Here is a 15,843-nt window from a genome sequence, read left to right on the forward strand (position 1 = left end):
ATGACACACACATGCTACACACAACTCATATACACAGAACACACATAAGCCACACACATACATACACACCAAAAATACACACACATACACACCACACACACACACACCCCACATCAAATACACCACACACCACTATTCGAACACATACCACGCACACACAAACTCACTACAAATACACACAACGAGCACAAGCCATGTACATATACGTACACCATACACACACACACACACACACACACACACACACACACACACACGCCCCACCTCCCCAATCTCTAATGTACCACACACACAAACACACCTAAATATACCATATGCACATACAAACACACTTATACATACCACACACACATACACTCCAGCCCCCCACACCATGCAAACAATCAAACATACACCAACATACTTGCCACGTAAAACAAAACAAGCAGAAACAAGAAACTAAAGACCTAATTCCTCCCAACCAAGCAACTTTGTTATAGTATGTCACAATAATTATCTTGCTTTATAAATTAAGGTTTTTCTCTGTTTTAATGAAATCTTGTTTTATCGCCCAAACTGTCCTTGAATTCTCAATCTACCTTTCTAGTGTTGAAATACCAACATCCATAACACCAAGCATATTTACTGCTGTTGATGTCTTATGCTGTTTTTATTAGTTATAGTGTTTAAAAAACTAATTATGTAAACTTTAACATAGGCATGTATGTTAGGATGAGTTACACATACACACACATATATATGGTATGTATGTATGTGTGTATATATGCATATATGTGTGTGTGTGTGTGTGTGTGTGTGTGTGTGTGTGTGTGTGTGTGTGTGTGTATGGACTAATACTTGCCGTGACTTAGGGACTCCCCCAGTGTGGATTTTGAAATGCATCTTCTGCATAACAGGGAGAGAACTGATTATTTTAGTAAAAATATGGTATAATACTTTTCAAGATAGAGTTACAATCTTCAGTTAAGTTTAGAATCACTTTATAGGGCTCTGAACTGAGACCTGATTAAAAAATATTTGAGTTTCCATGCCATTCCTGTCACTGACTTGCTGGGTCAGTGCACAAGGCGTTTGCTAATGAAGTGAATTTCCTCGATGTCCGAGTTACTTCTTCCCTGGAGGAAATTAGTCATTAAGGGCTCTAGTTCACATGTTGTCTCTATTTCTTCTGTAACTTTATGTCTCCTCAATATCAGTGTTGAATCTACTGTATAAGATGAACCCTGGGTGCAAAGTTTGGGTATATTCTAATAAAAAAAATAATGTTTGTTACTATTATTCAGTACGTCCGAATGTTCCAAAAACAGGCATCTCAGGGAAACAACATGTAACAACTTGAGTTATTTGGAGTTTAGGTATGAAATTGTTAGTACCATCTTCTATAAAAGTGGGCACAGATTTTATAGTAAAAATTATTCTTTTCTATTTAAGATAAAAGGACACTTTACCCCAAAAGAAACTGTTTAAATAAAACCTGGCCCTCTCCCCCTTCATTTTAGAGTGCTGTGTGGTCAAATGGAAAATTTCGTCAGAAATTCTGTAATGTCTTTTGTGCATTAACATTGCAGAAATTCAATTTAAATATCCACAGATCTCATTTTTAATAAACTTAACAAAACTCAGGTAATTTCCTTTTGATTGAACGACAGCTCATATATATATATATATATATATATATATATATATATATATATATATATATATATATATATATATATATGAGCAAATCCCCCAAATCAATTATATGTAAGAAATAACACATGGAAAGAAATTAATGAAAAAGAAGAATTTCAACTATATGATTCTCTGGTCTGCTACCTGCAGGCAACAAATGTAAATGGGGAAAAAAAATCAAGCTACTTCTGGTAGATAAGAAGAAAAATTAATAAAACTGTTTCTTTCCTACCAGATCCCTTGATGGCATTATTGTTGGACGTGTGAGACTGCAGAAACAGCATGTTCTCCTAACGTACTATTTTTTTTTTTTTTAGACTGCAGAAATAAGGTTTTATTCTTGTTGTAAAGCTCAATTACATGACTTAGTATGAGTCTGTGCTGTCCGATGAGCATTCCTTTCCCCTGCCCCTCCTTACTAAATGCCTCTGTGGGATCTGCACGAGACAGATGCGAGAGGAACCGGCTGAAGCATTTTTGCCGTGTGCCCACAGGATAATTATGATCCACAAGGATGTCTGAATATAACAGCTGAAAACTCTGAGATGACCTAATCAGAGACACAAAATATTTCCAGGATTAAATAAGAAAAATAAAATCACATGCTTTAAAAAGAAGGCTACACATTTCAGAGATTCTGTTTTTTTAAATTGAAGTTTTTTTCCCCCTCTGTAACATCTAATTGAACAAATAAACTATCATATATGTGATATATATATATATATATATATATATATGTTTATAAACTTTTTTTATAAAAAGGATTTAAATTTTGTGTAGTGTGAAGATTATTTGAAATCAACAAAGAAACTCAAGGTGAGATACAGGTAGTGGGATATCAAGACATCTAATACAAATCATTTAATCACTCACAGAAAAATATAAATTAGTTTAAAATTAAAATTTGCATTTTAACTTTTACATATTAATGGGTGTTTAGGGATTAACATATTTGTGTATTTATATCATATATGTGAATATGAATTCGTACCTTTTATTTTTATGTTTATAAATTTGAAAATCATTATCACTAGGCAAGTGTAGTTCTGTTGTAGTGTGGTAATTCTAGCAGGTTATATGTTGCTAATAATTTGAACTTCGGAGGTCACTCCTGACACCTCTCTCTCTCTCTCTCTCTCTCTCTCTCTCTCTCTCTCTCTCTCTCTCTGTGTGTGTGTGTGTGTGTGTGTGTGTGTGTGTGTGTCTGCATGCTTGAGCATACATATTTATTCACTTTTCCTGACCACATCTGTTGTAATAGACCTCTGAAGAAGCCACGATACAGAAGTTAGCAGTTTGGACAGAGTGTCATTGTTGTCACCTTCCTTAATTTATAAACATTTGGAAATATTTACTCCATTCTTGTGGCTGCCTTGTTCTGTGTGGGAACAAAGTGACATAAGTCTGGTGATGAGGTCTTAGCTTTTAACATTAATAATACTATCTTATACGGAAAGATTGAAAAACGGACTACATTAAAACACCTGGAATGAAAGGGTTTGAAAGTATTTGAGTATTTTTTTTTTTAGGGAAAAAACTCAATAATCAGAGTTTCTGAGCACACTGTGATGGATTATTGTAATTATTGGGAATGATAATATTTTAATGTGAATTTCTTCCCACCTGTCAGTTGTAATCAAGGCTGCCCACTACTCTGAAACAATCTCATTTTGCTAGGTGGCTAGCCTTGTGCAGCCTGTAGAATGCTTAGAATATTAATGTGTGGGAGAGATTGAATGTGCTCTCTCGTCTCCCTTTGCCAGTGTCTTGTTTTAATCAAAATGGATGCAAAGTCAAACCAAATTATTATATAATAAATTTAGGCCAATGGGTTTTTGAGGGGAAAGATTTTATATAGGGGATATTGCATTTGAACCATAAGATTTTGTATTTCTTTTCTGTCTTCATACACGGTACTGTGTGTTATTTTCTGCAGAACTGAATTTCTTTTGTGGGTGCCTCCTATTCTGAAACACTTTAATTCTCTAAACAAAGACATTCTGGCCTTTAGGTGACAGTTGCGCTGTATATAGCAGGCTGCCAAGGTAGACAGTTACACAACAAAACAATGTATGTTGAAAGAACACATGTGTGCTGTTTTGATATGTGCTGTGCTGATCACTACATTGCTAATTTTATTCTTCTTTCTGTATTTTTGCATGTGCTATTATATTACCCTCAAAATTTCTTTGTCTGCTTCCAACTCTTCAGTTACTGTGGATATGTTTGTGTGATTTCCTTAGGCCCCTGAAACTGTGGCAACAGCTTCTTCAAAAATGTTTTTACCTGCAGTATTGACCCTTCCCTAACTGCTTCCCAGCCATCTATGTACAGTCTGTTATTTATATTTCACTCAGTGGCTATGGTTTTACTAGTGTGTGAAGATGAACGACTTCATCGTCAACACCTCCTATGTTCCTTTGTCAGCTTTAAGTCATTCATATCCCCACCACATGAAAACCTCCAGGACAGATCCACACTAGTCTGGCCTTCACAGCACAGCTGAGACATGGGACCTCTCCTAAGGACCAGTGGGTGCTGTGAATCTACTGGGCCTTTCTTTTGTGAGTTTTATTTCCAGAACACCAAGGTAGCTGTGGCCAATTCAAACAGGCCCTAAGCACACAGTTGCTTCTCTGCCCTAAAAATTGAACAAATTCTTTCCCTTAAGTCTGTTCATTTCTGCTCAGGGACAATTAACAGCATAAAGGACTTTACCTTCTGTGCTGTCACAGTCATAGTTTTAGGATACACAGCTATAAGGCATTAGCATTTTAAAATGAGGTAAATGCTGATATTTATAAACATCCCGACTATTAATTCTGGCAAGAGTGCTTGAATATCTATAAATCAGACACAATTGAAGAGCTGAAATTCAGATTTCCTCACACTTGCCTGCCAAGTGGCCTCAATCAGAAGTAATTTTCTCCATGAGGGCACATGGAGCTTGGTGTGAGCCTTTTCTGAGGAGATATTATTTGTGTCAAATTACGTGTGGTGATTTTCCTGAAGTGGACTCTGTGCCCACTAATCCATACCCAGGAGGCCCCTCTATTCCTTCCTTCATTGGTGCTATTAATTATACTTGGGCTTCAAGTGTCTCTCACTTACCTTTTTTAAATGTTAGTTTGTGGCTACCACTTATCCGCAGGGTTTCCTGTTAAAGAAATATGCAGTAGACAGAGGAGAGTTTAAGGTGCCATCTTAAACCGTAAATACTATGCATTTTAAGAGAAACCTTTTTTCTCTGTGGCTGGCTTGATGGTATGGTTAACGAAGTGGCTAGTAATTTCACATTTGAAAATATAGTAAATTATATAAATCTCACATTTACTTTGGGAGCAGTGCAAGTTGACTATTCCATCATCTTCCTGTATCTCATTCTAAATATTGGCAATGAGTTCTCATACCTTTGGAACAAATGAGTTAAAAAATCTCTTACCTTTATATTTAGGTTTGGAACATAAGTGCTCCTTTTCAGTTTCATGTTCAGACTCACAGAGCAATACCTAAAATGCATTTTTTAAATCTTTGAATAAACAACAGACTTATCAATTATAAGTTTTTCATAAGCCTAGAAACAAAAGTGAAATTTACATTTCAAAATAGTAAAGCTATTTTAGATCAATAGCACACGACCTTGGTTTGAGGTTTACTAAGCATAAAGAAGAGCTTTATGTTCATTTGATCACATGAGGAAGATTTTGATACAGCTATCAAATTTTAATTTAATATATTACTGGAGCCAATTTACTATTCTGTGCTTTAATTATTCAGTAGCAATATCCTTAATAAAAGATATTGCAAAAAAAATGTTTTTTTGGTTTCTCGAGACAGGGTTTCTCTGTGTAGCCTTGGCCATCCTGGACTCACTTTGTAGACCAGGCTGGCCTCGAACTCACAGTGATCTGCCTGCCTCTGCCTCCCAAGTGCTGGGATTAAAGGCGTGCGCCACCATGCCCGGCAAAAAATTTTATCATATATGTTTCAATTTTTAAAAGGATTGTATGTATTGTTAATTTTATTTTTATAATACATGTGCATGTTCTCTAGGTATGAAAGATTTTTATGCATTTCATAGTTTATATATGAACCATTCAGATATTTATTATGTGATTGGAAGTTATTTCTGTAAGCAAAATTCAATGGCCGTATTTTCAGAGACTAATATGGCCTCCCAACATACTATACAATGACACTTCTACTGAATCTAATATTAAAGCAGTTACATTACAAATGGATTCAGTATAGATTTTATAAAAAACATTATGATCAATTGGATATTTTACTTTTGCTGTCTACAAAAGGATTATCCTGACTTTATAGGAGGAGGAACATATACTTTGGCTGACTTTTAGCTGGCAGAAGATCAACACACATGGCTATAAAAGCTAACTTGTTAAATAACTATGAAAAAAATAATTGGGGCACCATCAACTAACCATTAGTTAACATTTTTGTCCTCATGTGTTACTTATATTTCCCAGTTTCATTTCTGAAAAAAAAAAAATGCTTATACTACCATACACTGATTTGCACAGTAAGGCATGATGTTAAAGAAAGGGCATTGAAATGGTGCACTTTGCAAATCAACGACTTCACTCAGTGGTCTGTAACCATGCTCTGCGAGCTGACATGCTTAGCTTTACTTTCCAGAGTAAAGAAGTGAAAAAGCAATAGGAAAAAATCTCCCATACCTAACACACTGGGAAACATAACAGACCATGTAAGAAAGCACTCAGGCACTCTCACATGAAACAAAAATGAGATCTTTTCTACATGTTTCCTTTTTACCAAACATTAAGTACTTTAGACAAATAAAAATAAGGAAAGGCCACTATTACTGTCTTCATTAAAAAAGTCATTAATGGACTGCGTCAAGTGCATGTAAGGAGGATAGTGATATCTTGTTATTATTTTATATATGGCTCACAGGTTATTTGACAGAGGTGTTCTAAAAATATAAATGTTAGACTTGAAATTGTTAATCACAAATTAAAAACTGACATGATATCATGAATTTATTTATTTTTTGACTCTTCAGTTTACGTATAAGAAGTGTTACAATTACCAGAACATCCAAAGTGAACATTTCTTGTTTAGAATGAATGGGAAATAAAAACTGAAGAGGACAAACAATCTCTGAAAGAAAAGTTCTGCTTGGTGTCACTTCATTTAAATTCATGTAACTAATTCTGTCCATGTAAGTGTCTCTTGCCAATTCAGGTCTGAGGAAGCTCATTTGGGTGAAAATCCTGCACACTCTGCCAGGTGTAGCTATGCTGACCTACATACACGTAGAAATGTTATAATTGAAGCATCTAAAAGTATTTATAATATTTTTTCCTTTGACCCTCAAACTTTCTACTACACTTGTAAAAAAATAGATTAAGTGAGGAAACACACACACACATACACACACACACACGAGAGAGAGAGAGAGAGAGAGAGAGAGAGAGAGAGAGAGAGGAGAGAGAGAGAGAGCGGAGAGAGAGAGAGAGAGAGGAGAGAGAGATGCAGAGAGAGGCAGAGAGAGAGAGAGCGAGAGAGAGAGAGAGAGAGAGAGAGAGAGAGAGGAGGAGGAGGAGAGAGAGAGAGAGAGAGAGAGAGAGAACATCATCCTGAAAGTACCTACACTCTCAAGAACAGTGCCAGAATGACAATTAGTGCAGGTTGACATCATTGTGTTCTGTGGATAAAAATGCTCTATTCCTTTCTGAGGAGCAAATGCAGGCTCTGACTTAGTAAAACGAGTTGGGGACGTTGATTCTTTAGCGGCATGGTGTTCTCATGTCATCCGTTTCAGAGCCCCTGAACAACCGTAGCCCTCCCTTTCCTTTCAGTAAAATAGGTCCATTAATGTAGTGCACCTTACTCTCATTCTATCCAAGGGAGTTGTATTTTTATTACTGAAAAAGTATCACATAAATACAAATTACATTTATTCATTAGAAAACTACTTTTCGTTTCAGAAAAAATTCAATTAATTGTGAATAGGGCTATGCTTTCATCAGGGAGAGAAATATGTAATTTTTCTTCAAGCCTCAAACACACATAATGAAATCTTTTCTGGGAATCCACTCTTAAGATGGATTTTTAAAAGTATAGACTTTATTAAAATCTCAGTTCAATTAAAATGCATTCAATTGCTGTAAATCTTTATTACAATTGCAGGTAAAATTGTTCAACAGTGTAAGGGAGACTCGTGTTCTTTACCAGGCTGTTCATTCGAACAGATGTACATAGCATGCACAGGTTTGCACTTCAAGACAGAATGAATATATATGTTTAGGGCTCAGAACTAGAGTGGTGGGAGGAATGGAGAGTGAATTACTGTGTGTACCCTCTTCTCATGAACCTGCTTTCTTTGCCTTCTCAATGAATGCAGTGTTTCTTCCTCACTTTTTTTCAACTTTAAAAATTTTACTTATTTTGTAAGTTTTCGCACGAGTACTTATTATATGCTGAGCGTACTCACTTCCCATAAAACCAGACCCACTGCTTCCTATGTGGCAGTGTGTGTGTGTGTGTGTGTGTGTGTGTGTGTGTGTGTGTGTGTGTGTGTGAGTCCCCTTGGGATAACTTCCTGTAACTCTTTCCTTGCCTCTGTAATCAAAACGGTTCTACTTAAAGGATTGTTAACCATGCTGCCTTCCTAGAATGCTTTTGGTACAGTGTCCCTGATTCTCTTTCAAGGGCCGCTGGAAGACGCCATTGAAGATGAGGAGGATGAGTGTCCATCAGATGGGGCTGAAGTCATCACAAAAGGAGACTTTCCAATGGAGGAAAGCTTCCCCACAGAGTTTGGTCCAGAAAACGTGAGCTGTGAAGAAGTGGAATTCTTTTGTAACAAAGGTAACCCTTGATGGCTGGATGTAGGATGGGATTCCACTTAGGTGATTTTGTGAAAGTTTCTTTTAAATGAAACTTGGGGATAGAATAATAGTACTGACATACAATACAATGAAGTGTCAATATAAAGATTGCTTAATAAATAAGAAGGTCTCATGTTGTTCAAACCATTTATTTTATTTTAAAAATAATTTATTTTTATATTCTTTTTTTTTAATTTTTTTTATTAATTTATTCTTGTTACATCTCAATGTTTATCCCATCCCTTGTATCCTCCCATTCCTCCTTCCCCCCCCCCCATTTTCCCATTATTCCCCTCCCCTATGACTGTTCCTGAGGGGGATTACGTCCCCCTATATATTCTCATAGGGTATCAATTCAAGTACTTAAATACTGATTGGCAAGTTCCCTGACTTAATTTTCTTGTTGGTTGCCCAACTAGTTATTTGATACTTATCAAATTTCTTCTTTCTTTCAACAAGTAGTTATTGAACTCCAATAGTTTGCATGGCTACAATGCTGATTATAAGCACTGAGTGGTGCATATAGCACCCCCCCCCCCATGTCTGGGTCAGTCTTTCTGAAAACTGAGTAATGTGGGGGCTTACTTTAACTTTCAACACTGCTTCCTGTGAGGTTATTGCTAGAAAGAGAAGGGCATGATATTTTCCTCTTCGGACACACACACACAAACAAACACACACACACATTTACACATACTATACACATACAGACATACATATACACATACACATATGCACACATGCACACACATACACACATGCACACACATGCACACACATACATACACAAACACACACACATACACACACACATACACACACACATACACACACACACACACACACACACACAACCCACTATAATCCAAGAAGTACGTGAGCCAAATCTTGGTTTATTCCTCATCTTGACTTTGCTCATCACTGTGACATCACCTGGCCTGTCTATGATTTTCTGCATTTTTAAAAGTAATTTTATGGTTTCGCTTGATCCTTTTTATTTTTAATTTTTACTAGTTTGTTTAGTCTCTGCAGTGGGGTAGGACTTCTGTTTCTCCTATATTGCTCCACAGTGACCTAAGTGTTGAGATGAGATTTCCTAGATTAGAACAGCTGCTTCTGCTAATCCAGCAGGAAAGCATCCAAGGCAGCAAACTGGCTGAGTGTGTCTGCATGTCTGCCTCCACCTGTTGATATTTGTATGCATGTGCTGCTAGTGTAAGCGCGTCATTTCTATTCAGACCTGCATATCCTTTTAGACAGCTGTAAGAAGTGGAGTGAGCTTGTGATTGTGTTGACTGGACTAGACAACAAAATCAAGAATGCTGATATATCTTAAAAATGGTCACTGTTCCTAGCTTACTGGTCACATGTATTTATAGAAATTATTAAAAGTTCCAATACCACAGTCTCCTGTTGATGGTGCCTTAGAAGAAGCCCACTCTTTCTTGTCCCTCTGTTCAGCAGAGTGCCAACCTCGCTGGGCTATCCCAGAGAGGCAACACTGGCCTTGTGACATGGTGCTTGCCTCCTAAGACAGACAAATCGCATTGAAAATAAGAAGATCATGATTAAAAACATCTCCCTAAACTCAAATTTCAGGCCAGTTTAGTATTTCCTTTACCTTTTCTGGATTCTGTGTCCATCTCTTGAAGGTCTGTAGTTTGGGCAATGTGTGTAAGTACCTGCCAAGGAATTGAGACAGATTGATTTTTAAATTACATCTGACATCATCTTATTTTTTTTGTCTCTACAAGATTTATATTCCTATGATTATTATAAAGTATCTATCTTATGTTATGGTATCATTTTTAAAAAAGAAAAAAACCCAAAGGAATGAAAGGCACTAGCCTCTTCCTTTCTTTGAGTTCTTATAAAGAGTGGACATAAATTTAGATCTTTAGTTATGTATGTAATGTAATTAAAATAAATAAAATTAATAATTGCATCAATTAAGCAATGGTAAATATTATATGTATTTTTAATTTGGGGATGCTCACTACTGAAGGTTTATGTTTAATAAAAGATCTTAATAAAGCTACAACTTTAGGTAATTTGCTGGAGGCAGATAGAGCAAATGGTTCTTTGAGGACAGTATTTATGGTCTTCGAACAATAATATTCATCTCCCCTAACAAGAATCTGCATTCAAAGAGTGTAGTGTCAGGCATTTGGGAAATGAGGAAAACAATGAATTACAATTATTATGAATATTATTTACCGAATATGATTACTTTATACATACTTGGAAATTCCTATGATATTTTAAATGTATAACAAACAATAACATAGATGTCGAATTAAAAGTCCATAATATATGTATTGTAAAGCAATTCCTTAATGTTAAGTGGGAAACTAAAGGTCATCCATGAGAATAAGAATTGTTATAGTCATGTAATAGTTTCAGTAAAAGTGCCAAGGTCACCATTTGATTTTATTGTGGCCTTACGTAATAGGAAAGAATTACTTTATTTTACTCTCATAGACTATGAGTCCTGGGAATTCCCCCTGAAGTCAGTTGAAGAAAGGAAGGAAGGAAGGAAGGAAGGAAGGAAGGAAGGAAGGAAGGAAGGAGGGAAGGAAGGAAGACAATGCTGACAAGATACTATAATCTCTTGATATACAAGGACCTCCTCTCCATCTCTCCCTTTTCTTCCTCTCTTCCCCCCCCCCCCTTTAACTTGTGTGGTTTAAGCACAATTGAGAGAAAGTATTCTCACTTGAAAGGTGAACCCTAATCTCTGTGTAGAGGACTCTACCTGTCTCAGTGATACACACTTATGCTTCCTGTGGGGTTGAAGAGGGAAGAGAGGCTAACTAGTAAGTCACTAGAATAGGGTAAGGGCTTAAGAAAACCAGTATTATGACTGAAAAAGGGGGTATGGAATTTTTTCCTTAAAAACAATATTTTCACTGAAACCCTGATGGTTTGTTCGCAGTCTTGATCATTTGTGACAACTCTAGAATTGTCATACTATATAATAAAGTGAATTAAGATTGTTTGGAGTTTCTTTGTCTGAAGATCATTTCACGATCAAATTCTACCTGTGATCTACATACTTTAGTTGCTGCCATTGATAACATTTTTAGACAGTAGGTGTATTTCCTTAATAAACAATTGTTTGCTTGAGATCTCATACCAGAAAAGCATGAGCAGAGCATCTTAATTCTTCAAGCAAGATGTACTGATACACGTCCAGAGGCGAATAAGAAGCATACTTATGGAATGGCTGTATCTTCTCTGAAATTTTAGAACTGGGCTTTGCATAAATTCATGATACGCTATTTTAACTATGCAGTTTTTGAATGATAAGAGGAAAAAAACTTTGCTTTTTTAAACATTTATGGAAATACTGCTTACTATAGGTCAAAGTTTCTACTTTTGTGATAGTCCACACCACGCAGGACCTTTTCAATAGGTAGATGATATTTTACTTTTTATTGCACATCTTCCTTGATCTCACTCCTATCATCTGTTTTCTAGCTAAAGGGCAAGATTTTGTGTCCACGTGGAAGAAGGTATTAATATTACAGCTGTGTATGAGTTCCTCTAAACCATGTGATTCAATATTGTACAGCTCGGTCTAGTAATGTTAAAAGCACACAGAAGTCTCATGTGCATTTACATTTCTTTCTTTTTTTTTTTTTTAATTAATTTATTCTTGTTACATCTCAATGTTTATCCCATCCCTTGTATCCTCCCATTCCTCCCCCCCGCCATTTTCCCATTATTCCCCTCCCCTATGACTGTTCCTGAGGGGGATCACCTCCCCCTATATATTCTCATAGGGTATCAAGTCTCTTCTTGGCTACCTGCTGTTTCTTTAATATGTTAACTTCTCAATTGCCTGACTATGTCTCAGAGATAGATATCCTGTTCAAGTTGCAGGCCGACGAGTCTGCAGAAGGGCCCTACATCAACTCTCTATTTGAATTAGCTGTGTGCTTTTCATCTTCACAAAGAAAGAGACTTACTTAAAATAAGAAGCTTCTTCAACTGGTTTGGCTCTGATATTTGTAAACGTTAGACAAAATGTAACATAATGGCTCAAGTCATAACATCTTCTTTTGTCGTAAGCTGCTTGGCTTCTTGCCTTCACAGCATCTGTGACCGGAAGGAAACAAGCAAGAATTATTTCCTTGAATTTACAGATGACTAAGACATCAACACCAGACTCATAAGTGCTACACATTTCCTGTGGTTCTGAATTATTTGTTTCAGTTATTTCATCTTCCTGTCTCTGTTTAATGTAGGAAACATGGACATATATTCACACATGTGTAAAAACTAAGCCTAGTGTTAATAATTAGTAAAAGTAGGACTCCTTACTGAAACATCTAAGTTTGTTAATGACTGAAGTGAAGTAAATATGTTTTGGGATACATTTCAGAAACATGTCACAGGATATGAGAACAGGAAGGACAGTTAATATGTCACTGTAATGTAGTAAGTTGCTGAGCTGTGGAAAAATATCTCCAAAAACTAAATGTCAAAAGATAACTTGAGTTGTCACCGAGTTGTCTATAACAGTGATCTGGGGAAATTACTCTGGGTCTTTAGAAATTGTACTGTGATGTTATGGTCTATAAAGAAGCTAAGGAGAAATATAAGACCATCAATTTTGACATTAGAAGACAGAAGACAGAAAGGCCAACTTCTTCTCATGTCCTGATATAAAGAACAGTTAGAGAAATTGTTGGGTAATGTGTGCATCTGACATACATTGGGCAAGATCAGAGTTGACAAAAGGCTGCAAAATGGAAATCCACAAAGTCAGAACACATATTATATGATGACATATATTCTCAAGTACTCAAAGAGTCAATATCAGTAATATTTAGAGAGGCAAAGGATATTTTAAGTGCTCTTCTGAAACGGAACATTGTAAGTGGCATTAAGAAAGTATAATAGGACAGAGGCTACTCAGTGTTGGACTCAGCACTAGCCTAAAAGTAGTTATTGTGAAATTAAAAAAAAATAAATAAATGAATAAACAGTTACCATATCGGGTTACCAGCAGCTTCCAGTCCTATTCCATAGATAAATTCAATGGCACTCAACCCACAAAACAGTACACATCTACAATAACAAATGAAAATCATTTTCCCAAGAAAAACAGAAAGGATTGATGAAAGAATCCAACTCATGTGTATGGTGGGCAGTGTTGAGCACGTGAAGCAAAACAGGACAGGACAGCATGATTGAGTGACATTACATCTATGTGTGGGGACACACTTTTGATTTTATCAAGGCACCAGCCAAGGAAAATATAGGCAGTAAACTTCAAACCCCTACCCAGACCTGGCCGATGGACAGGACATTCTCAACTGTTGAGTGGAGAGTGACTGGTGCCCCATTTCTGACCATGTCCCCTTGATGGGGAGGCATGGTGGCACTCAGAGGAAGGATAACAGGTCACCAAGAAGAGACTCGATACCCTATGAGCATATATAGGGAGAGGAGGTCCCCCTCAGTCAGAGACATAGGGGATGGGAGTAGGGAGGAAGTGGGAAGGAGGGAGGAATGGGAGGATACAAGGAATGGGCTAACAATTTAGATGTAATATGAATAAATTAATAAAAAGAAAGAGTGACAGGGAAGGTAGACTTTAAGGAGAGTGCAGAAGGAAAGCAGCAGGCTTCTAGATTTATTCACCTGTGTACAACTGAGAGGCTAGTGTTGGACAAAGCCAGCAGTGGACACCAGAGGGGTTGGGGTGGGGAGGGAGTCCAGGCAAAGAGTGAAAGAAAGATGAATGCTTGGGGAAGCTAGAGAAGATGCAAAGTCAAGAGGCACCTTGCATTTGCCTAGAGAAAAAACGGTCTGTAGAAAATGAAGATGGAAGCAGGAAACTGAGACACCTAAATTGGAGAAACTGTCAGGAAATACAAATAACCCAATCAGAATCATTCTTTTAGCCAAGAGCTTGATGAGATTCCATCTGTAGCTCATTAATGTAAATCCTACAGTAGCACTCTGTGGGTGTTTGGGGACAATCTGTGTCACCTTGCTCCCTTTCCTCCTTAGCAGAGTTGGGCCAATGTTTTCTACAGATTCCCACATCCTTGAATAAGAAAAACAAAGTGTAGAAAGCCAACAAATTGGAACAAATTGGAACCAGTTTCATTATTATGCTCAAGGAGAGGCCTGCTAGACTCATTTGAGTGGGAGAGGGGGGACCTCCCCTCCCCCTCCTCTTTCCGAGCTGCCCCCTCCTTTCTCCCCCTCTCCCTGTCTCCTCTATCAGCTTTTGTAGTTTTGTTTATTCATTAGTAAGAGTGGAAAGACTCTCTCTTTTCCTTGGATTTTATATAACCACCTAAGCCTAGATTATAAGTGTAATCTTTTCTACCTACCCTCACACGTGTGAGCAGTTTTTCAGCTGTTACTCATCTCAAATACTTTGTGTTATTTTTGTCTTTCAGTTCTCTTTTTCGTTTCTCTGGGTTATATTGTCAGTAAAGAAGTCTGTTTCTATCTCCCCTTCAGACAAATTCTTTTCCTGCTTGGCCTTGGCTTTCCGGAAGCATTACTGCCTTCTCAGATGCTGGGTAACAGAACCCGAATCTGCAGAAGGCAGGTCAACTGTAATCACTTGAGCTCAATACAGACAGGGATGTTTAGAGACAAAGTTCTTTTTTTTTTTCTCTCTCTCTCTTAACGGGATTAAGAAGCTCAGCTCCTTAAATTCTTGCATGTAACATTGACATTTCCAGGGTGTGTTTGGACTAGGGAGTTCAAAGAGAAGGAGTGAAAGAGAAAAGCCAATATGACTTTGTTTTTTCCTTGCTGGAGGAGATGTTTGTGCAAATCGCCTATAAGCTTATTGACCTGAATCTTTGACTCCTTGTTTCTCCTGGATTTGGCTGGAGTGGAGACACTGATGGAGCACTGATAGGGTTGATTGAACAGCCCCCAGCCTGGCTTGGCATGGACCTGGCTTCCCTTCTCCACCACCTCCCTCCCTTTGCGTGACATTATTGTTCCTTGGCAAACCCTTGGTTTTCCTGAGCCTGGTTCTCCTTCAAAAAAAAAATTTATTTTTTGCTATGATGCGTTTTAAAAGCACTGTGTTTTTCTTGCATAGGCTATCCTATAGTGAGAACTGAGAAGTCATGTTTTCTTAAGGAACAAGAAATAGAAATGAGAGTCGTGTCCTACTTGTGTTTTTATCCCATGATGCACAGTTCACCTGTGACATTGTGTTGTCATTCTTTCATAGCTATTTTAAAAACCTCCTCATCGTGGTTATTACTTGGATTTGGGAAGAATTTTGAAATGACAATTATCAGGAAGA

General features: G+C 37.1%; 1 protein-coding gene across 3 annotated transcripts in view; it reads left to right on the plus strand.

Moving 5' to 3' along the window:
* Nucleotides 1-15,843, plus strand: part of Zfpm2 (zinc finger protein, FOG family member 2) — a 437,094-nt gene that overhangs the window by 91,235 nt on the left and 330,016 nt on the right. The window contains exon 2 of one of the 3 annotated variants that reach the window (XM_051159523.1): nucleotides 8,371-8,529. The exons of 1 other annotated variant lie outside the window; for it this stretch is intronic. In XM_051159523.1, the coding sequence (XP_051015480.1) occupies nucleotides 8,371-8,529 (159 nt within the window). Of the gene's footprint in view, nucleotides 1-8,370; nucleotides 8,530-15,843 lie in introns of those variants that run through there. One more of the 3 variants, XM_051159525.1, reaches the window with a different exon arrangement.

This window comes from Acomys russatus, chromosome 17, assembly GCF_903995435.1.
Source record: "Acomys russatus chromosome 17, mAcoRus1.1, whole genome shotgun sequence".
In the NCBI taxonomy this organism is placed as follows: domain Eukaryota; kingdom Metazoa; phylum Chordata; class Mammalia; order Rodentia; family Muridae; genus Acomys; species Acomys russatus.